The sequence below is a fragment of the Rhinatrema bivittatum genome, chromosome 3 (assembly GCF_901001135.1).
Source record: "Rhinatrema bivittatum chromosome 3, aRhiBiv1.1, whole genome shotgun sequence".
NCBI classification, from domain to species: Eukaryota; Metazoa; Chordata; class Amphibia; order Gymnophiona; family Rhinatrematidae; genus Rhinatrema; species Rhinatrema bivittatum.
The window spans coordinates 417114764-417138508 of NC_042617.1; the positions used below are offsets into that span (position 1 = coordinate 417114764).

A 23745-nucleotide genomic window follows, 5' to 3' on the forward strand; every position below is an offset into this window, starting at 1 on the left:
GACTGGACTGCCACACTTTGCTCTTTCAACTGCGCCACTGTCTCTTTCAGCTTGTCTCCGAACAGATTGTCTGGGAAGAAGGGAAGATCAGCGAGCTTTTCGTGGACATCTTCCCGGATTGAGCTTGCTCGCCGCAGCCATGCGAGCCGCCTTGCCGCAATGACTCCCATGGTGATTCTGGCCGATGTGTCGAATGCCTCGTAGATGGAGCGGAGCAAGTGGCGTAGCCCTTCTTCCATTGCATGCAGCTGTGGCGGTGGATTCTCTCCTGGGGCCAAGGTCCCTATAAGTGGTTTCAATGATTGCAGACATTCATAAAGATACTGGGCGATGTAAAACTGGTCCTGCTGGATCTTAGCATCTAGCATGCCTGCCTGAAATATCCATTTCCCAAGCACATCCAGGAGCTTGTTATCTCTCCCTGGTAGAGTATTAAAATGGAGCCTCAATTTCTTTGCTTTTTTCATTGCTGACTCCACTACAATATGTTGTGTCCGTCGGTTCCCGACGCCCTCTTTCCCGCCTCCCTCTTTGCCCGCGGGAAGATTGGCTGCCACGGCGTCCTTCTACCGAAGACCTCCAGCATCCCTGGACCGGCTAGATGCTGCAACCCACCATGTTTCCTGGAGGCCTAGTGGCGCGCGCGCACAGCCCAGACAACTACCGGAGATGGTGCGAACATCTGGGGCATCCTCCGGAGATGACGTCACCTGCGACGGATATATAAGGTCTTAGAATTTGCTAACAGAGCGAGTAAGCAAAGGTTATGGTACACAGGTTACTCTACTTAAGCTACTCTGTCTCCTCGGACTTACCAGGGGTACCCGCTCCTCGGGGGCCTCACTCTCTCCTTTGTTTTTCAGGTGACAGTCTGGAACCGGTACTCGCTCCTTGAGGGCCCTCGTTCCCAGACTTGCTCAGTATTTACTTCTGCCTGGAAGTCATCGCTGCCTACTACATCTGTGAGTTACCATCACTTTCTCAGAGCTTTCCCTGGAACCAGGTACTCGCTCCTCGAGGGCCTATACATTCCAGCTCCTGGGCTTCTATGAGACATTGTGTGAGTGTTACCATCAGGTTCTATCCATGAACCCTGCATACTCACTATATTTCAGTTTCTCTACAGCTCAGCCTCCAGGGATCGCTGTTCCAGTATCTGAGGGACTACAGCACAGCCGGGCATTCCAGTTCACTACTGCCACCTCAGGTGGTTCAGTATACTGTCTAATAAAATAACTAGTGTGTGTCTGTTTCCTAACTCTGAGCCTGACCGGTGGTCCCTCTTGGGATCTTCCCCCGGGGGTGTGGTCATCTGCCACCAGACCAAGGATCCACCCACAACTCTCCTAAATACCAACAGATTACTAACTACTATCTGATTGATACCCCCAACAGATAGCAGCTCCTAACACAATGGAGGCGTGGGGCAGCTGTACTGCCACGTAGAAGGGTGACTCGCGCATCTGGAATTTCAGGTCGGTTTTCCTTGCTGTCGAGGACCCCGACAATGGAGCCTGCCATGTTCTGGTCATCACCTCATCCAGCACTGCATGTGAAGGCAAGGCTGTGGGCTCCGCGGGTGTCTCAAATATTTTCAGGATACCCAAGACCTCCGCCCTGGGATCTGGTATTTTCCGAGTTCCCACATGAAGGGTGTTTCCCATCTTCTCCACAAATTTGGAGTAGGATAGGTCCTCTGGCGGGGATACTGGCCATAGCTGCTCCTCCGGGGGGGGGGGGGGGGGGTCCGAAGAGTACCCAGTGGATGACACCGGAGATGTGGTATCCGATTCCAAAAGCGAGAGACTCTGTGGGGACTCTTGCAGGGGTCTCCCCAGCTGCTGTCCAGTGTCATGAGGCCCTGTAGGTGCGGGGCTACAACCATACTAGACTTCTCCACTCTTCGCTGTGCCTTGTTCCACTGAGGATAAAAACTGAGCTCGAATTTGAGCTGTCTCATTGCATGGGAGGCTAGCATCCCCTGTTGCCCTGGGTGGTGACCCGGTGACCCCTTCCTCTGGGGGGGGACTGCCACTAGCAAAATAGAGTTTGGGCCTCTGGGTCAGGCCGTTGACCGCTCCACCCCAGGGCCTGGCCTATGGCTCTTCTCCAGGGGCTCTTGGAGGTGCGACCCCTCCTGCTTGCACCTGGAGGCTGCTGACAGATCCAAGAAGACCCATGACGAGTGAGATGACCCTGCTGATCTTTGCATGGATACTGGCTCCACATCTGAAGAGACGAGCTCTAGATCCGGCACAGAGTCTCCCTATGCCACTGGCGGTCGTGCCGTCAATGAATCCCCTTCTGTTGGTGAAACGTGTGGGACTCGATAGTCTATAGGCTTTATGGCCTTTTGACGTACCGCTCCTGGACGTATGGTGCTTCGGTGTCAACTCCTTGCATTGGTGCGTCAGCTAAGGCTCTCTGACTCCCTGATGCTGCGTCCCTCTTCTTCCTCTTCAACTCATGTGAGTTGGCATGGTGCAGTGTGTCGCTTTGATCATTGCGTCGAGCGTCATGTCGAACATGTGCAATGCACTTGCATCGCCTGAGTGGATCTTCTGACACTCTGTGCATCGATGCGGCCTGGGCACACTTTAGCGGGGCCCCTGGGTCGCCTGAGGGGCCTACCGAGGCAGCCCTCTTCCCCCTCACCTTTGGGGTTTCCCAACTGGGCCCCGGGGAGGACTGTGTAGATCCATGAGCCGATCCTGGAGCATATGAGCCAGAGACTGCCTCCCTCAACTTTACTACCTTTGCCAGCCACTGCTTTCCTTGCTCTCGGAGACATGCGGCCGCAGTCCCTGCAGTTGGATGGCTCATGGCCTGGTCCCAAACAGAGGTAATAGAGCACATGACCGTCTGTTGCTGACATAATCTTGCTGCACTGGCAGAACTTAAAGCCAGGCGGTCTAGGCATTGCTGCCCTGCTGTATTCACAGCAAACAAAAAAGAAAAATACTTGTAGCCTAACACTGACAATACTAGTGAGGAGTTCCATGTGCACCCTGCACCGCAGAGAAAACTAGACTGAGGCAAGCTGGGAACTGCAGGAGGAGGACACACAGGCAGGCACACAGAGTAGAGCTATGTGTGCTTTAAGGATCTCTGCCACCTAGAGGACCGGAGGACGTTCCCCAGACAACATGGCTAATTCAGCTTGCATATCCATGGGAAAATAAAGCCCTCTTTATAGGCATTCCTAAAAGAGGAATGTGTATCATCTCGCTGTATCAAATCTGATGCTAGGTTCTTTGATTGATTCTTGGCTGAGACACTAGTTGCCCTGCATTTCCGCTTTACTAAGTTGTTAATTGTAGGAGATTTTAATGTCCATGATAATGATGGTGATGATGATGATGATAAATACATGCTAGGGAGTTACTGGGTGTCATGAATTGTGCAGATTTTCTAAAAATGATACAAGTGTCCACACATACTGCTGGTCATATCTTAGATCTTTGGTTCTACTACATCAGGTGGCTGAACGCTATATCCCAGTTGTGTGTACTTGATATAGCTTGGCTGCATCATTCTGTTATATTATTCCATCTAAATGAAGTTGCAGCCTCAGCGGATTGTAATGACAACGGGATCAGGGTTGTTTGAAATCAGATTGATTTAGAAGCTATTAAAGAACATTGGTATTTTAAATTAGATCTTACTTCCATGTCAACTGTAGATAAACTTTTAAATACTTGGAAATCTACCTTGACTTGTATCTATGATAGGTTAGCTTCTGCTAAACAAGTTCAGATAAGCCGTCCCTGTTATCGTGTCTAGTGGTACACATCAGATCTGATTGAGAAACGAAGAAACTTTAGATGTGCTGAAAGATACTGCAGAAAAAATAGCTCATCTAAACAGGATTATTCAGAGTAAATACATGAGTATAAATGGTGGTGTTTGATTAGAAAGAGAGACTTTTTAACAGGTAAAATTCAACACTCATTAAATTAGCAACATGAACTATTTGAAGTGATTGGGAAGCTGACTGTCAAACCTGAGACTCATATTAGATCATTTCCTAGTTGTGAAAGTTTGGCAGCCTTCTTTCAAGATAAGATTTTTGCCATATAATCACAGCTAAGCAGGGATAATGAAATGAAAGAGGATCTTATGGAAGATGGTTCTGCTGAGGAGAAATTGATGACTTTTGGTACAGTGCATTGAATGAGAGATCATTGGCCAATTGAAATCAACCCACTTCAAGTTAGATCCATCTCTATTTGCCATTATTAGAGGGCTTCAGGATGTTACCTACAAAATCATCCAAGTAATTGTTAATAAATCACTTTCAAGTCAATTTTAAAAGGCCCGCGAGCGCAAATACCGGAGGTTATGAGCGTGGCTGGACCCTGATTTTCGAAAGGGCCCAGCCACGCGCGTAACCCCCCGATACGCACAGAAGTGCCAAGCCTGAAGAAAGGGGCGGGCGGGGGCAGGCCGGGAGAGCATCATTAGATGCTGTCCTGGGGAAGAGCACAATGGCAGCCAGCCAGCATACGGAGTTTACTTCTGCTCCGGAGGAGCATTAAGTATTAAAAAAAACAAAAATTAGGGATAGATAGGTTTAGTTTAGGGGTCGGGAAGGAGAGGGGAAGAGGGAGGAAGGACAGGGTTAGGGACTGGGAGGAAACTGGGTAAAGGCCCAATTGCGTCACCGCGCGATTCTTTTAAAATCCCCCCTCCCTCCACGCGCAGAGGCCACATGCCCGCAGACATTAAAATCTGGTGCGCATGTGCGCGTGGGAATTACATTTTTTGTAACGTGTGTGCCGATGCGCGCATGATATAAAACAGCTGCATCCATTTGTGCGCGCCGGCCTTTTAAAATCTACCCCTTAGTATGCCTGCAGAGTTAAAGTAACAGTGAGGCCTGTTCAGAAAAACTCCTCTTTACCATTGCAAGAGCTATCTAATTTTTGGCCTATTGCAAATCTATCTACTTTAGGGAAAATAATTGAGAAATGTGTATGTATGAAGTAAACTGATTTTATAGATGACAATAGAGTTCTTGATGCTTAATGATATGGTTTCCATAAGGCCCATGGTACGGAAACTCTATTGTTGTCATTACTGGATGCCTTAAATGTGAAATGAGAGCAAGGGAAAAATAGTGTGAATGTTGGCTCACCTTCAACAGATTGGTCTTGGGGAGGCACGTGGTGGGGAGCCTGTGCTAGAATGGTTCAGATCATTTCTCCAAGTTAGGCAGCAGCGAGTACAACTGGGGGATGTATGTTCAAATTGGAAGAGGGTAGAAAGAGTGTTGTACCTCAAGATCTACATTAACACCAGTCTTGTCTAACATTTATTCCCAATTGCAGCTGTTTTTTCATCTTTGGGATTACTGTATGACACATAAGAACATAAGACATTGCCATGCTGGGTCAGACCAAGGGGTCCATCAAGCCCCAGCATCATGTTTCCAACAGAGGCCAAAACCAGCCCACAAGAACCTGGCAATTACCTAAACACTAAGAAGATCCCATGCTACTGATACAATTAATAGCAGTGGCTATTCCCTAAGTAAAATTGATTAATAGCCATTAATGGACTTCTCCTCCAAGAACTTATCCAAACCTTTTTTGAACCCAGCTACACTAACTGCACTAACCACATCTTCTGGCAACAAATTCCAGAGCTTTATTGTGCGTTGAGTGAAAAAGAATTTTCTCCGATTAGTCTTAAATGTGCTACTTGCTAACTTCATGGAATGCCCCCTAGTCCTTCTATTATTCGAAAGTGAAAATAATCGAGTCACATCTACTTGTTCAAGACCTCTCATGATCTTAAAGACCTCTATCATATCCCCCCTCAGCCGTCTCTTCTCCAAGCTGAACAGCCCTAACCTCTTCAGCCTTTCCTCATAGGGAAGCTGTTCCATCCCCTTTATCATTTTGGTTGCCCTTCTCTGTACCTTCTCCATCGCAACTATATCTTTTTTGAGATGCGGCGACCAGAATTGTACACAGTATTCAAGGTGTGGTCTCACCATGGAGCGATATAGAGGCATTATGACATTTTCCGTTCTATTAACCATTCCCTTCCTAATAATTCCTAACATTCTATTTGCTTTTTTGACTGCTGCAGCACACTGAGCTGACGATTTTAAAGTATTATCCACAATGATGCCTAGATCTTTTTCCTGGGTGGTAGCTCCTAATATGGAACCTAACATCGTGTAACTATAGCAATGGTTATTTTTCCCTATATGCAACACCTTGCATTTGTCCACATTAAATTTCATCTGCCATTTGGATGCCCAATCTTCAAGTCTTGCAAGGTCCTCATGTAATGTATCACAGTCTGCTTGTGATGTAACTATTCTGAATAGTATCAACCGCAAATTTGATAACCTCACTCGTCGTATTCCTTTCCAGATCATTTATATATATATTGAAAAGCACCGATCCAAGTACAGATCCCTGAGGCACTCCACTGTTTACCCTTTTCCACTGAGAAAATTGACCATTTAATCCTACTCTCTGTTTCCTGTCTTTTAACCAGCTTGTAATCCACAAAAGGACATCGCCTCCTATCCCATGACTTTTTAGTTTTCGTAGAAGCCTCTCATGAGGGACTTTGTCAAACGCCTTCTGAAAATCCAAATACACTACATGTACCACATGTTTATTAACCCCTTCAAAAAATAAAGCAGATTTGTTAGGCAAGACTTCCCTTGGGTAAATCCATTTTGACTATGTTCCATTAAATCATGTCTTTCTATATGCTCTACGATTTTGATCTTGAGAATAGTTTCCATTATTTTTCCCGGCACTGAAGTCAGGCTCACTGGTCTATAGTTACCTGGATCGCCCCTGGAGCCTTTTTTAAATATTGGGGTTACATTGGCCACCCTCCAGTCTTCAGGTACAATGGATGATTTTAATGATAGGTTACAAATTTTAACTAATAGATCAGAAATTTCATTTTTGAGTTCCTTCAGAACCCTAGGATGCAAACCATCCGGTCCAGGTGATTTGCTACTCTTTAGTTTGTCAATCTGGCCTACACCTATGTCGAAGACGCAGAGTTTTTTATACAATGTAGCCTTGATGGTTTTTTCCCAGTAACATTTTTCGGGAATGTATGTATAAAATAAGAATCTGATTACATAGCAAGAGGCTTGTTTTGAATATATCAAAGATCACAATATCATGGATCAGGAAGAAATTGCCATCTCATTTCACTGATAGTAAAATGTATGCTATTATTAATAAATCTGTTTAAAGGCACAAAACCTAGGCATTTTCTTAGATTAAAACCTGACACTTATTGCTCATTTTAAGAAAGTAATACGATAGCTTTTAAAGAGTATTACTTAGTGATCTTTTTAGATGTATTGTAGTCCTTGATAGGTGGGCAGTTAGATTACTGTAACAGTCTATATTTTGGTTTGCTGCAAAAACAACTATGGATGTTAAAGCTTGTAAAAAATGATGCTGCTAGACTGTTGTCAGGAGCTTGATTGACTGATCACATTACCCTTGTTTTGCGCCACCTTCACTGGATACCTATTCTTTGGAGAGCAAAATTTAGAATGCTGGTAATTATAAACAAACTCCTTTATGGAGACTGTTCCTGCTCATTGGCAAGAAGGTTACACTTTTACCAGCCGGTAAATTGTTAGCAATACCGCCTACTTCAGAATTCAGGCTTCTAGAACTCAAGCGTTGGCTTTTGCTTAAGTGGGTCCCAATTTGTGGAAAGCCCTTCCCTGCAGAATTACACAGGGAAAAGGATCTGAGCATTTTTAGAAAAATGGTAAAGGCATTATTTTTTATTGAAGCTTTTGATGTTTTATATGATTCTACTTGACTGTTAATTGTGATTTTTGTGTGTATGTTTTATATCGGTTACTTGTGCATTTTATGAAAGTGTTAACTGGAATCCACTCTGAAAAAGAAACTGGAAGTAGCAGCTCACAATTTTTAAATAAAATAAATCCCCAATATCAAATAGGAAAACTGTCTTTTCAATGGAAATAATGTACACTTTTGTAATATAAAAAAGAATTGCGATCACAGTTCTTCTTAAACACAGAAGTCATTAAATACCCCAATTGATAAGCAAACCAACACACATCCACATCCATTGAAAAATTATGCTTCTCATATTTACCTCACTTTGTTTGATCACAAAAGTAGAGAGATATAGTTCTATCTAGAAGCCACTTTAAATGTGGCCATTGCAAGTCTTGTGAGATTACTTTGCAAATCAAAGATTTCATACATCCATCTACTAATAAAAGCTATTAAGTTATATTTGTTGACTACATATGCTTCTTTGTTATACATTGGGGCAGATTTTAAAAGGGTTACGCGCATATATTATGCGCATAACCGCGAAAACCCGCTCCTGTGCGCGCCAAGCCTATTTTGCATAGGCCTGGCGAAGCGTGCAAGCTCCGGGATGCGCGCATGTCCCGGGGTTTGAAAAAAGGGGCGGGGAGGTCCGGGGCGTGACCGAGGCCTCCGGCACAGCGGCCGTGCCGGGGGATTGCACGCCGGCACTCGACCGGCAGGAGCAACTTATTCAACAAAGGTCAGGGGTTGTTTTTTTTAGATAGGGCTGGGGGGCGGAGGGAATGGGGAAAGCCATCGGGGCTCCCCTAGTGTTCGGCGCGCGCAAGGTGTACAAGTGTGCACCCCCTTGTGCGCCGACCCTGGATTTTATAACATGCGCGCGGCTGCACGCGCATGTTATAAAATCGGGCGAAGATTTGTGCACGCCGGGTTGCACGCACAAATCTATGCCCGCGCGTAGCTACTAAAATCTGGCCCATTATCGGCCCGATTTTAAAAAGGTCAAGCGCGTAAATAATGGGGGTTACACTTGTGGCCAGCCCTTGCATGTGTTGAGTGAATTTTTGGAAGGGCCTGGCCATGCACCAAAATGCAGGGCCTCTCCAAAGGGGCGGGCCGGGGGATGGGGTAACACCATTAGCCGCTGTCCCAGGGAAGCGCGTGCCGGCAGCCAGCCGGTGCGCGGAAGATACTGCTCTGGAGCAGAAATAAGTATGAAAAAAAAAGGGGTTAGGTAGGGATAGTTTAGGGTTTGGGGAGGAGAAGGGAAGAGGGAGGAAGGATAGGGTTAGGATTAGAGAACTGGGAAAGGCCCACCTGTGTCGCCACGCGTATTTTTTTAAGATCCCCTCCCATTGCGCACATGACAGACATCTGTCCACACATGCACACGCCGATTATAAAATTGGGTGCACATGTGCGCGCAGATATATTTTATAACACGCGTGCTCAGATGCATGTGTTATAAAATAGCCACATCCATGTGCATGTGCAGGGAACCATGTGCACATGGATGCCAGTGCATTTTTTTTTTTTTTTTTTTAAATCGACCCAATCATTTGTCCATGTGCAAAATTATATGTTGGGGAAACTGGAAAGACTTTTGAGAACATGTATTTCTGAACATCACAATTGTTATAATCACAAACTCAAAGAAGCTCCATTTATTTCACATTATTTGGAATGTCAACATTCTTATTTATCATTACATTTTTTTTGCAATTGATTATATGGGCAAAAATCCAAGTCCTTTGATAGAGAATTATGACGAAGAGAACAGCAGTGGATATTTTGCCTGCAAACAGCTGAACTGAATGGAGTTCATGTGAACATCAAGTGACATTTATTTTTATGAGGACATTATTGAAGGAAATGTTAAATATATTAAGATGAAGCTGTAACTAAATGTTCTGTACTGAAAACATTTTTTTTTTTTTTGCAAAATACATTCTGTGCAACTCTGACAGAAAATGTAAGCAGCTTTTTGGCATTGAAGATTTTGTTTTTTGAATTAATTATTTTTTAGTGATGTCAGGTTTTAAAGTCTCTGAGCTCAGTTGTTCACTGGTTGCTGTAATAATGTGTATGGAACTGACTATTGGATTGGTTAGAATTTGAACTCCTGGCTAGTTTAAATACTGTAGCACCCATATTATTGCCATTACTTGCTATGAAATTCTGTAGGCAGAGCGCCATGTATATTGTTTACATTGGTGAATAACACCTGAATTGTGAGTATAAGTAATTTAAAATTGAATATGATGGAATTTATAAGTTTTTAAATATTTTTCTTATATTTTTGTAAAGAATCAGCTTGTTAAGAGTTTCATTCTGAAAAAATCCCCGATACTGCCATTAGAAGGCGAAATGTTGGTCAGATTACCCTCGTGGCTTTGATATAAAGAATTCTTCGCTATTGAACTCTATATATCATAAGATAAGTGCACTTATTCACAGTTTTACACATTTAAAGCAACAACAATTTATGAGGTTGGAAAGAGATTTTTGACTAACAGTGTTATAAACCTCATTTTAAGGTTTTCCCTAAAGGTAAGTGAAGTTTTTTCTTCCAACAATTTTTATTTCATTATTTGGATGGTTTATGAATCATTTAGTGAAATGTTTTGTTTCATTAATTTACTGCCTCTGTTTATGTTTGATTTAACATTAAAGAAAACCTTGAGGTAGCACCAACTCTTAATGATGCTGAAATAATAGAAAAAGTTGTGTATCCAGAGAGATCCACCATACCTGAAGACAACTTTGAAACAATCACAGTGAAGAAACTAAAGTGGCCTGGACTACTGCTGCACAATGCTTTGAAATATTCTTGAAATTTGCTAAGCAGCAACCTTCTTCTTCTGCTCCGGTGGCGATGAAACTTCAGGTTGCCTTTTATTTAAAGTTTCCTGAATAAAAGGCGACCAATTTGCAGGCTAGCAGAAATCAGCAAGTTGCTTCAAAAAGCTACTCAAGCTTTCAACACCATCAACATGATGCTGAAACAAGACAAAGGTGTGAGCAGTGTGTGTAAGGAGAGGAGTGAGGATAAGTAGTGTAGGGGTATAGGGCATATGTGTAGATAAGAGGAGAAGTGGGGCTTGGTTGTTAGTGGAGGGTAGAAGGAATGAGGATAAATAGTATGTGATGGTGACAACTGAGGGATCTTAGATTGCTAATTGTATTTCAATAAATAGATATTGTATAAAGCTATAAAAAAGTGATTTCATAGAAACAGAAACACAAAAACATGACAGCAGAAAAAGACTATATGGCCCACCTAGTCTGCCCACCCATTCATTTTATCTAGCCTTACAATTCCCATCACTGTCTCAGAGATCCACAAACAGGCCTGGTTTTCAGGATATCCACAATGAATATGCATGAGATACATTTGCATACAATGGAGGCAATGCAAGCAACTCACGCATATTCATTGTGGATATCCTGAAAACCAGGCCTGTTTGTGGCTCGAAGACTGGAGTTGGCCACTTCTGCTCTAGTGTGTATGTTTAGATCTTTAAGTTTATTCCCATATGTTTAAATTGAAAACCACTGATCATGAAAAACACTTGAGTGAAACACGCTCAGAAAACTAGTGTATTCTATTAACAGACATGATTTATTCCAATGCATGCCAAATAATGGGGCTTTTGCTATAAATGACTAGGCATCTCATTTTTTTAAGTGGTAGAAAAGCTCTTACTTCAGAAGAGTTTATTTCTAGCCATATTATTCTATGTCTAAAGCTGCACCATATTAAAAAAATTATAGAAACCAATGATCTAGAGGACCACTCATATGCAACTAGAAGCCTTAAGGTTCCTCCACATTTGAAAAGAAAATGGTTTAAAGCAAAAGTAAACAAAATCTGAAGTGTCTCTTACTTGCAAATGAAGGAGATAAAAAAATAACAAGTATGTTGGTATATATATTGCTTAAATCCAAATCAAACTCCTAACTTTATTTCTGAATTTTCCATCCAGCAACTAAATACATTTTAGAAGAGGGTAAACGGTCTGTAATGAATTCTCAAAGTTCATGTGATACATAGTCAGAATTAAACACACACTACTGTATATTAAAACTATCTGGTATTCCCAAGGTTTGGAATAACACTCTGTCAATCCACACTTGAACAAAATTTGGATCCATCATTCCCAGAACCCCTTCTTCATCCTCCAAGGTTTTCTCTCTTTGTTGGAAATATGAATCTCAAATCCCCAATTACCAACTAAAGCCATGCACTCCCAACCCCATGAGCTAATCACAACCTCTCAATTTCAGATACTATTCTCCCGCCATCATGGGCTTCTCCCTCCAGCAATATGCGCGCCTCCCCAGTTTCCTTTACACTCTGGTCCTCCTTAGGCATTCCCCCTTGTGGACTATCCCTTCACCTACTACTCCAGGCCATTTTTCTTTTCCTCAGGGGAGAAAATTGCCTATTCTCATCTCTGCCTTGAGCCTTCTCACTTGAGGGGAAAAACCCCTGCAGGGCCCACTCCACACAGGTTTCCCTGGGCCCCACCAGCCCACAAGCTGGCTACTCCAGGACTTTACATCCTGGAGGTCCCTGTCTTCCCAAGCTCTAACCCAGAAAAGGCAACTCCAGCTAATTTAACTTTATATGTTCTCAGGAACATCCCCACCAATCATATCCTCCCAGTACTCTTAAGAGGTAACCTCATCAAAACCCCTTAACCTACACTGCCTTAAAATATCCCAGAAGCCACATCCTACAGATCCATGTCATATAAAATGCCATCCAAAGGACACTTAGTATGAACTGCAGATTCAAAACACTCAAACATTTTCTATAACATTTCAAACAATGACAAATCCTGGATCTCCCTCACCCAAAATATCTTATACTACTAAATAAGAACAAGGCACAAATCAGGGGTTCCTCCACATAGTTCCCCATCATGTGATAGGAGCAAAGGCCGGTTGGCTTCATTTTGGGAAATGGCATCAACTAGGCCTGAGGCTAGGGGGTGTTCCAGATTCCACCCTGAACCACCAATTCTTCATTTTAAAGTATGGGGTGGGGGAGGGCCCCAGGGGGGGCCCTCTACCATCAGGGAGGTATTTTGAGGTGGAAGGGGAGGGAGGCTACCCTAGACCATCAGGGAGTTATCTGGAGGAGTTCCAGGCTAAGGGGGGGATTGTGGGGGCAACCTTGGAGGGGTTCTTTGGTTGGAGCAGGAGAGTTTGTAATGAAAAAGGGAGGGGTTTGGGCAGGGGGGCATGGCGTTGCTGGATGATTTTAAAATCTTTTGTTTTACTTTTGTGTTGCGAGGCTGCCTCAACAGATGGCCCCAGAGTAGGTGGGACTTACTAAGACCCCCCCCTCCCCCTGATTTTGGACCTTGGGTGTTTTAACGCAATGGAGGCCCTGGCTGAGATGGGTTGCCAATGTGTGTGTAGGCCCTATTTAGCAGCGCTTTTTTTTGTCGTGCGTTTCTCTAGTGATAAAAAATTGTGCTGTGAGACTGTCGTGATTTTTGTCAGTGTGTGTGTGTATAAATAAAGGTTCCAAACCAACAAACATTTGGCATCAAAGATCAGGACAAAATAACTGATTTTATGTCAGAGTCCCATCCAATTTAGAAATAGTGAATGTTAATTCAAGATTCAATCATCATCTGAGAGAAACTTCTTTTTCATTTTAAATATCTGCTCCAAATAACAAGTGAGACAAACTATACATATATGCCAGTATTTGGTGTGCTTTTCAGTTTTAAACCTATTGAAAATGACTTCACCCTTATTGGATCTAGGATATTTTCAATAGGGTAGATCCCAGGGTCATGGTCCATCTTCAAACTGCAATCAAATTGGTCCTCTGGTAGGCGAGTGTGTTAACAGTCTGCTGCAAGTGTGATCCTAAGGCTGGCTTAGCAGGTACACTGGCAAAGTAAGTTAGACAGGTTCCAAATGGAACAGCAGTAGGGAGTCTTTTGACTGTGATGGCCACCTTTCCCTTGGTTGAGCCCTCGGGTGTTGGTGGCCAGCAGGGCTTATTATTGTAGCCCCTGAACCAGGACTTGGTAGAAAGACAGTAAGAAGCATAAGTAAACTGGAAACATGAAGAACAGATGTGACAGATCAGCAGATCCACAGAAGCGAAGAATATGCTGGAGTCAATGCAGCGAGATAAACTCTGGAATCAGGACTCCGAAAGGGGCCAGACAATGAGAACCAAGCTCCGACAATCTGCTGACTGGAAGATTGGAATATTTGTGTCCAGACAGAAAACAAGGTGGCTATCAGCAGGAAGCATGGGCCAAGGTGTTGGGAGGACTGATCCACTAGTCCTTGAAACCCACAGAGGCCCCTGTTGACAGGTAAGAATTGGCTATTGGAACCTCACAGCAAGTTATCATACCTTTGGATAGGTTTAACTAGCCCATTGGTATTTTCCAGCCTTAGCTGAAAAACTCTAAACACACCCAGATTTTGACTTTAAAAAGATTCAGGCAGTCACTTTTTTGTGAAGGCAGTTTTGATTGGATTAAAGTTTGAAGTAAACATTTGGTATTGATGTATGATTTGGACTTATACTGAAGCAGCTGATATATACCTATTTTATGATCACCTTATTTGCCATTTGTAGACAAGACAAAGTTAAATTATTTCTTTGCTTTAGATTGCTTTTCCTTTAAATTATGGAGGAGCCTTAATGCTTCTAGTTGTATAAGTGATTTTCCAGACTCTCTTTTCATATCTGAGTGCTATTCCATTGGATATATTCATTCCTGTTTATGTCATATATAAAATATAAATATAAAACATAGTTGACTATGAAAAATCTACATTTTATTGAAGCAAAGGAGATTAATATTCTGAAATATCAATTTTACAATGTTAATAAAGTATCAATATTCTTTTAAGCTAAGTTTTGAAAGACCATTATACAGAGATTTCAAATCAGTAGAGGAACCTTAGTCAGCATAAATATATTATAACATTTATTCATGGGTCAAATTTAGCATTGATCAATTAGCCTGGAGTCAGGCTACATTATGAATATGGATAGTGAAATGGATGCTACATTATAACAGCAGTAAAACTGGAGAAAGGCAAAACGTATTAAGAGCAGTCAAGAAATGGAGCAAGACCTCAGGGAGGGTTCATGGCCAGCAGTTTTAGGTAACGCTGGGACAAGGCTGTGGTTATTCTGAAGGAAGAAGAGTTAAAAGTGAGGCACATTCATTGCCAGTCAATATGGGTGGGAACTATGCTAAATAGAATTATAATATTGATATGTTGTGTAAGATGCACCCTTCTGCCTTTGGGCCAGCAATTTCTGATGGATATCTGGCTAATAGCTTAGGAATCAAGACTCCAATCCAGACTTCTTGCTGGGGACCAGCTGACAGCACTGAGCTGAACTCCTGAGCATTACAATTTTAGCAGCACTACTTACTTGTCCTTGATTTCAAATCGTTCATGAAGCCATCTTTTCATAAAAATTTGCTCTTCTGGTATATCTCTTCGATCTATACGTTCCACGTAAATATGAATTTTTCGACATTCCTTGCAAAGAAAGTCTAAATAAATAAAGCAATTTGTTAGCATTTAATTTTGAACAATTTAAACCAGAACTTCTTAAATCAGTCTTAGGGACCCCATTGCCAGTCAGGATTTCAGGATACCCAAAAGAATATGCATGAGATAAATTAGCACATACTGGGTTTACAATATATACAAATTTATTTCATACACATTGATTGTGAATATCTTAAACACCTAACTGTTATGGAGTCTCCAGGACAAATTTGGGAAGCCCTGATTCAAGCAAAGTATTTTTCTCCATTTTGCTAAGAGAAAAGCAAAATTTGTTTCCGTATGCTTTATCAGTGTTTTACATGCCCAAAATAAATATTGATGTGTATTAGAAGTGTGCTTTATTCACAGAAATAGGACTGAAATATAAGACTGTAAGATTTGCCATACTGGGTCAGACCAAAAGGTCCATCAAGCCTAGTACCTTGTTTCCAAGTGGCCAATTCAGGTCACAAATATCTGGCAGAATTCCAAAAAGATTAATAAATTCCATGCTGCTTATCCCAGGGATAAGCAGATTTCTCAAAGTGCACCTTAATAATGGTGTGTGGACTCTTTTTTCCCAGGAACTTGTCCAATCTTTTTTTAATTAGAGCAATACTAACAGATTTTACCACATCCTCCAGCAATGAATACCAAAGTTTAATTATGTGTTGAGTAAAAAAAAATGTCTCCCCTCTACTCCTTATTTTATAGACCTGTACATCTCTCCCCTCAGCTTTCTCTTTTCCCAGCTGAAAAACCCTGAACTCATAGGGGAATCGTTTGAGCCCATTTATCATTTTGATTGCACTTCTCTGTATCTTTTCTAATAAGGCTATATCTTGTTTAAGATGTGGTGACCAGAACTAGACTCAGTACTCAAGTATGGTTGACCCATGGAGCAATACAGAGGCATTATGATATTCTATTTTATTCTCCATTCCTTTCCTAATAATTAATAGTACTGTATTTGCTCCCTTGGCCACTGTCACACACCGATCAGAGGATTTCAATATATTATCCACAATGACTCTTAGATCCTTTTCCTGTGTGGTGACTCCCACTTTGGACACTTGCAATGTGCAGCTATATCATTATACAGAATTATAACTATTTCTTTACTTTTCAAATGCTTTTAAAATCCCAATGAGTCCCCTCCCTCCCTAAGCAGGAGATAAGGACAGATTTTAAAATTAAAATGATTGTTCTCTTAATCCTGCTTAGTTGTGGCAACCATTTGTTTCTGGGCATAATTGGAGAAATTACTTACCTGATAATTTTGTTTTCCTTAGTGTAGACAGATGGACTCAGGACCAATGGGTATAGTGTACTCCTGATAGCAGATGGGAGATGGAGTCAGATTTCAAAGCTGACATCAGCCTACATATACCCGTGCAAGGAGCTCTGCTCTTCAGTATTCTCCTCGAAAAGAATTGTGGATATGTGTGTGCTCTGATAACTTGGTTAACTTGATTAACTTATAACTGATGTGATGTCCTTCGAACACCGGTATAAAAAAGCAAGGAATGAATGAATGAATGAATGAATGAATAAATAAATAAATAAATAAATAAATAACTTGATTAACTAGGACTGGTTCAACTGATTTCCAATTGGAGACCGCCAGTGCACTCAACCGGATAATGCCGACACCTGGCAACTATGGGTGTCTTGAACTAGGGTAATACCTGGCTTACCCGTGCTTGTCTTGTTCTTGGGGTTTGTCACCCGAGGTTCCCGGATTCCGGGACAGCCGTGGGCAGGTTGCTGAGTCCATCTGTCTACACTAAGGAAAACGAAATTATCAGGTAAGTAATTTCTCCATTTCCTAGCGTGTAGCCAGATGGACTCAGGACCAATGGGATGTACAAAAGCTTCTCCCGAACTGGGCAGGAGGCTGTGTTACTTTGCGACGCGCGGCGGCGTGGAGAGCCCCGGCGTCCATGCCTCCCTGCTGACGTCTTCCGGCAGCAACGTGATCCGACGCGACCCGAAGCAAGCTCCACCCACCACGGCGCTTCTTACTTCAAACCGGAAGTTCCCACATTTGCACGGGAACTTCAACTATTTAAAGAACTGAGCCCAGCACAATCTCGCCTCAGCTACAGGCTTGCTTGTGCTGGTGCTCCTGTGAGAATCTGCTATTTGCCTTTGTTCTGACCTGGAGTGTTTCCCTGGACTTCTCTGTTTGCTGCCTGCCCTGATACCGGACAGGACCTGGACTTCTCTGTTTGCTGCCTGCCCTGATATCGGATTGGACCTGGAATTCCCTGTTTGCTGCTTGCCCTGATACCGGACTGGACCTGGACTTCTCTGTTTGCTGCCTGCCCCGATATCGGATTGGACCTGGACTTCCCTGTTTGCTGCTTGCCCTGATACCGGACTGGACCTGGACTTCTCTGTTTGCTGCCTGCCCCGATACCGGACTGGACCTGGACTTCTCTGTTTGCTGCCTGCCCTGATATCGGATTGGACCTGGACTTCCCTGTTTGCTGCCTGCCCTGATACCGGATTGGATTTGGACTGTCTGTTTGCTGTCTGTCTCCCGACTATTCGGGGACTAGAGAGACGTCGCTCGCTAACAACGCTACCTTGGTCTACCATTCCCTGAAGGTAAGGCCACGGTCTACTGTGGATTCCTATCCAAAATCATAACAGATAGCTGAGGCCATGGATCCTGTAGACCTCTCAGCCCTACAAGCCATTCCTGGGTTAGCGACGCGTATCCAGCAACAGCAAGGAGCCCTAGATCAAGTTACAGGGGTATTGGAAAGGTTAGTGGCTCGAATGGATGCTCTCTTGGTGGCTGCTGCAGCAAACCCAGTTCCCTCAGTGCCCGCTCCTCCTATACGAGTGCAACCTCCACCACGTTTCAATGGAAATCCTCAGCAATGTCGTGGCTTCCTAAATCAATGCACTTTTCCCTCCAAGCTGCATCATTTCCGACAGATAGAACCAAGGTCACGTTTATCCTGTCCCTGTTGGAAGGACCAGCATTAGCTTGGGCTTCTCCATAGCTTGGACTTCTCCAATGTCGTGGCTTCCTAAATCAATGCACTTTTCCCTCCAAGCTGCATCATTTCCGACAGATAGAACCAAGGTCACGTTTATCCTGTCCCTGTTGGAAGGACCAGCATTAGCTTGGGCTTCTCCATTTTGGGAGAGAGAGGATCCTTTAATGGACAATCTAGAACTATTCCTGAAGGATTTCCACTTGATATTCAATGAGCCGGGTCGCACAACTTCAGCAGCCTCTGATCTATTACAAATCAGGCAAGGTTATCAGTAGGGGAATATGCCGTGCAGTTTCGAACCTTAGCAGCCGAATTACGCTGGGGCAATGACAGCCTTACTGCCATCTTCCGACAAGGTCTTTCTGAAGCCATTAAGGATGAACTTGCGGGCCGAGAAATCCCAGAATCCTTAGAGGACTTAATCCGCCTGGCTATTCGACTTGATCTCCGATTTCAAGAAATATCTCGGGAACGGGCTATCACCAGACGACCCATTCGACTAGCACCCTCCTTTCAGAGACCCTTCATGGCCCCAAAACTGCAGAACCCCAAGTGTCCAGTGAGGAACCCATGCAGGTCGACTGCTGTCATTTAACTTCAGAAGAACGTCGGCGAAGAAGAATGAATAATCTTTCTTTATATTGTGCCGGCGCTGGACATTTCATCAGTAAATGTCCTAACAAGTCGGGAAACTCCCGGACCTAGGACTGGTAGGAGAGGCCTCCCGGGTCATGCCTTTTCCTCTCCACAAATACAGATCCCAGTCTCTATAGATCTCCATGGTGACACATTTCATCTGCAAGCCTTCCTGGACTCAGGAGCAGCCGGTAATTTCATTGAAGAAGAAATAGTCCGCCAATATCAAATTCTCACTGAGTCGTTATCGGTTCCGCTCATGGTGTCATCCATCTCTGGGCAACCGCTGACAAAGAAAATTTCTCAAATCACCAAACCAATTACTTTCAACACCGGAATCCTACATCAAGAGACTATTCAACTATATGTTCTTCCCTCCTCAGTAAATCAAGTGATCCTTGGATTACCATGGCTAAGACTCCACCAACCTCAAATCGATTGGGGTACCTTACAACTGACCAGATGGAGCATGCACTGCCATCAAAATTGCCTAAAACAGATCCATCCTGTCATGCATGCTGTCTCTTGTCAAATAACCACACCATCCGCATTACCCCAAGTATACGCGGAATTCACGGATGTTTTCAGCAAAAAACAGGCAGAGGTCCTGCCACCTCACCGTACCTATGACTGTGGGATAGATTTATTACCAGACAAAGAACCTCCCAGGGGCAGGGTCTATGCCCTATCAGAACCCGAATCCGAGGCTATAAAGCTGTACATTCAGGAGAACCTAGACAGGGGCTTCATCAGACACTCCTGCTCCCCGGCTGGTGCCGGATTCTTTTTTGTGAAAAAGAAGGATGGATCCTTATGACCCTGTATTGATTACAGAGGACTCAATAGCATCACCAAGAAAAATCGATACCCTATCCCACTTATCTCAGAACTCTTTGACCATTTAAAAGGAGCACAGATATTTACCAAGCTCGATCTTCGGGGAGCATACAATTTAATCAGAATACGGGAGGGAGAGGAATGGAAGACCGCGTTTAATAAGCGAGACGGTCATTATGAATATTTGGTTATGCCATTCGGACTATGCAATGCTCCAGCAATCTTTCAAAATATGATAAATGACATTTTTAGGGACCTCCTTTACTCCCATGTCATCGTATATCTTGACGATATATTAATTTTTTCCAAAAATGAAGTGCAACGGAGAACAGGTTATATGCAAAATTGGAGAAGTGTCTCTTTCATCAGCAACAGTTACCCTTTTTGGGGTATATTGTATCTCGGACAGGTCTTCGCATGGACCCTGAGAAACTCAAAGCAATTCTGGTCTGGCCTCAACCGGTAGGGCTCAAGGCTTTGCAACGATTTTTGGGATTTTCTAATTATTATCGCCAATTTATTTCTGGATATTCTACCTTAGTAGCACCATTAACTGCTCTAACCAAGCGGGGAGCTCCGAATCGGGTTTGGCCTCCTGAGGCCATCCAAGCCTTTCAATCTCTGAAAAAAGAATTTGTTAAAGACCCATGTTTACAACGTCCTGACCCAGAGAAACCATTCATTCTGGAGGTCAATGCGTCCACCTTAGGTGTTGGGGCTGTTCTCTTACAACCTTGTGCGTCTGGAGGGTTGTACACTTGTGCATATTTTTCCAAAACATTCTCCCCTGCAGAAAAGAACTATACTATCGGGAACGAGAATTATTGGCCATCAAGAAGGCACTCGAGGAATGGCGACATTTTCTGGAAGGGGCCAAATTTACTATTACCATTTATATGGATCACAAGAACCTGGCTTATTTGTCTCATGCTCAGCGCTTCAATCCTCGCCAAGCTCGCTGGGCGCTGTTTTTCAGTAGATTCGACTTCAAGCTACATTTTCGGCCTTCTGAAAAAAATATACGTGCCAATGCTTTATCTAGGAGTTTTCTTCCGGAGGACGCCCCTGAACCGCCCCGACATATTATCGACCCGGCTCAAATAATACTGGCAGCCACCTTCCCTGTTCCTATGGGCAAAACAGTAGTACCCAAACGTTCCAGACTAAGAGTATTACTTTCGGCCCATGATTCAGTCTTTTCCGGACATCCTGGCAGACTCGGAACTATGAAGCTTGTGTCCCATCATTACTGGTGGCCACAGTGGGCAACTGACTTCCGACGATATGTTGAATCGTGTCCCATTTGTGCTGCCCAAAAGACACCTAGACAACGACCCAGTGGACTGTTACAACCTCTACCGATTCCAGATCAACCATGGAAACACATTGCAACTGATTTTATTACGGATCTTCCTCCTTCTGAGGGCAATTCCGTCATTTGAGTCGTCATTGATCGCTTCTCTCGTATGGCATACTTCACCCCTTTGCCTGCCTTACCGTCTGCACCTGAATTGGGCCAATTGTTTCTTCAACACATCTTTCGAATCCATGGTCTGCCCTCTAGTATTGTATCTGACAGGGGAGTACAGTTTACGGCACGATATTGGAAAGAACTCTGCAAGAAGTTTAAGATAGATTTCAACTTTTCCTCCGCCTATTACCCTCAATCCAATGGGTTAACTGAATGGACTAATCAAACACTTAAAACATTTTTACGATGTTATGTCAACCAACACCAGGACACTTGGCCATCTTTATTGCCCTGGGCAGAAATGTGTCATAATAATCATGTTACTCAAGCCTCTGGGTCCTCACCTTTCTTCCTGGTTTTTGGGAGCCAGCCACGGATTCCGCTTCCCTTTCCTACCTCTTCTGCCTGTCCGGCAGTAGACCGAGTGGCTCAGTCCATGACTACCTTATGGGAGAAGACTCAAGTCCTATTACAACAAGCATCCAGTAGGATGAAGGATCAAGCTGATAAGAGGAGAAGAAGGGAACCACCACTTAAATCTGGAGACTTGGTGTGGCTTAGCACACGAAACATCAAATTACGCACTCCTTCCCTAAAATTTGCACCTCGATTTATTGGACCCTTTCCGATCGAAAAACAAATAACTAGGGTATCCTTTAAACTTCGACTACCCCCTACCTTGCACATTCATGATGTGTTTCACATCTCATTACTGAAACCAGCGATTCTATCCTGGCCCTCTAGGAAGTTTAAGCAGACAATCCCATCTGTCATACCAGATAATTCCCAATATGAGGTTAAGCAAATCCTGGACGTTCGAAGATCAAGGGGTACCTTACAATATTTAATCTCCTGGAAAGATTATGGCCCGGAGGAAAATTCATGGGAACTGGTCCATAACATACAGGCCCCTCGCTTAATCCAGGAGTTTCATAAATGTTTTCCTTGGAAACCTCGCCCTCGGAACAAGAAAGAGGGTCTTTACGGGGGAGGTACTGTTACCTCGCGACGCGCGGCGGCGCGGAGAGCCCCGGCATCCATGCCTCCCTGCCGACGTCTTCTGGCAGCAATGCGATCCGACGCGACCCGAAGCAAGCTCCACCCACCACGGCGCGTCTTACTTCAAACCGGAAGTTCCCACATTTGCGCAGGAACTTCAACTATTTAAAGAACTGAGCCCAGCACAATCTCGCCTCAGCTACAGGCTTGCTTGTGCTGGTGCTTCTGTGAGAATCTGCTATTTGCCTTTGTTCTGACCTGGAGTGTTTCCCTGGACTTCTCTGTTTGCTGCCTGCCCTGATACCGGACTGGACCTGGACTTCTCTGTTTGCTGCCTGCCCTGATACTGGATTGGACCTGGACTTCCCTGTTTGCTGCCTGCCCTGATATCGGACTGGACCTGGACTTCCCTGTTTGCTGCCTGCCCTGATACTGGATTGGACCTGGATTTCCCTGTTTGCTGCCTGCCCTGATACCGGACGGGACCTGGACTTCTCTGTTTGCTGCCTGCCCTGATATCGGATTGGACCCGGACTTCCCTGTTTGCTGCCTGCCCTGATACAGGACTGGACCTGGACTTCTCTGTTTGCTGCCTGCCCTGATACAGGACTGGACCTGGACTTCTCTGTTTGCTGCCTGCCCTGATATCGGATTGGACCTGGACTTCCCTGTTTGCTGCTTGCCCTGATACCGGACTGGTCCTGGACTTCTCTGCTGCCTGCCCTGATACCGGATTGGATTTGGACTGTCTGTTTGCTTCTGTCTCCCGACTGTTCGGGGACTAGAGAGACGTCGCTCTCTAACAACGCTACCTTGGGTCTACCATTCCCTGAAGGTAAGGCCACGGTCTACTGTGGATTCACATCCAAAATCATAACAGGCTGCCCATGGCCCACTTAGTACAGCCCCTGCAAAGGTTGTGTCCTCCCGGGCCTGGACATCCAGGCGGTAGAACCTGGAGAAGGTATATATGGAGGACCACATCACCACCCGACAGATCTCGGCAGGCGACAGCATCTTGGTTTCCGCCCAGGACATTGCCTGGGCCCTTGTAGAATGGGCCTTGAGCTGTAGAGGTGGGGGCTTCCCTGCCTCTACGTAGGTCGCCTTGATTACTTCTTTGATCCAGCAGGATTATGGTTACCCACGAGGCCGCTTCCCCCTGTTTCTTCCAGCTGTGAAGGACGAACAGGTGGTCCGTCTTTTGTACAGATTCCGATCTTTCCAGGTATCGGACTAGGAGTCTGCTAACGTTAAGATGACTATGAAGGCGTGAGTCTTCTGAGTCCTTATGTTAGTCTGGAGATGGTTTGGTTTAGATGAAAATGAGAAACCACCTTCGGAAGAAAAGAGGGGACAGTGTGAAGCTGTATGGATCCCAGTGTGAACCTGAGGAATGGCTCCCGGCAGGATAGTGCTTGAA

At 44.2% G+C, this 23745-nt stretch overlaps 1 protein-coding gene across 2 annotated transcripts in view; it reads right to left on the reverse strand.

Moving 5' to 3' along the window:
- Nucleotides 1-23745, reverse strand: part of AGPAT5 (1-acylglycerol-3-phosphate O-acyltransferase 5) — a 298136-nt gene that overhangs the window by 32965 nt on the left and 241426 nt on the right. For both annotated transcript variants that reach the window (XM_029595740.1, XM_029595738.1), the window contains one exon: nucleotides 15244-15367. In XM_029595740.1, coding sequence (XP_029451600.1) covers nucleotides 15244-15367 — 124 coding nt within the window. The remainder of the gene's footprint in view (nucleotides 1-15243; nucleotides 15368-23745) is intronic.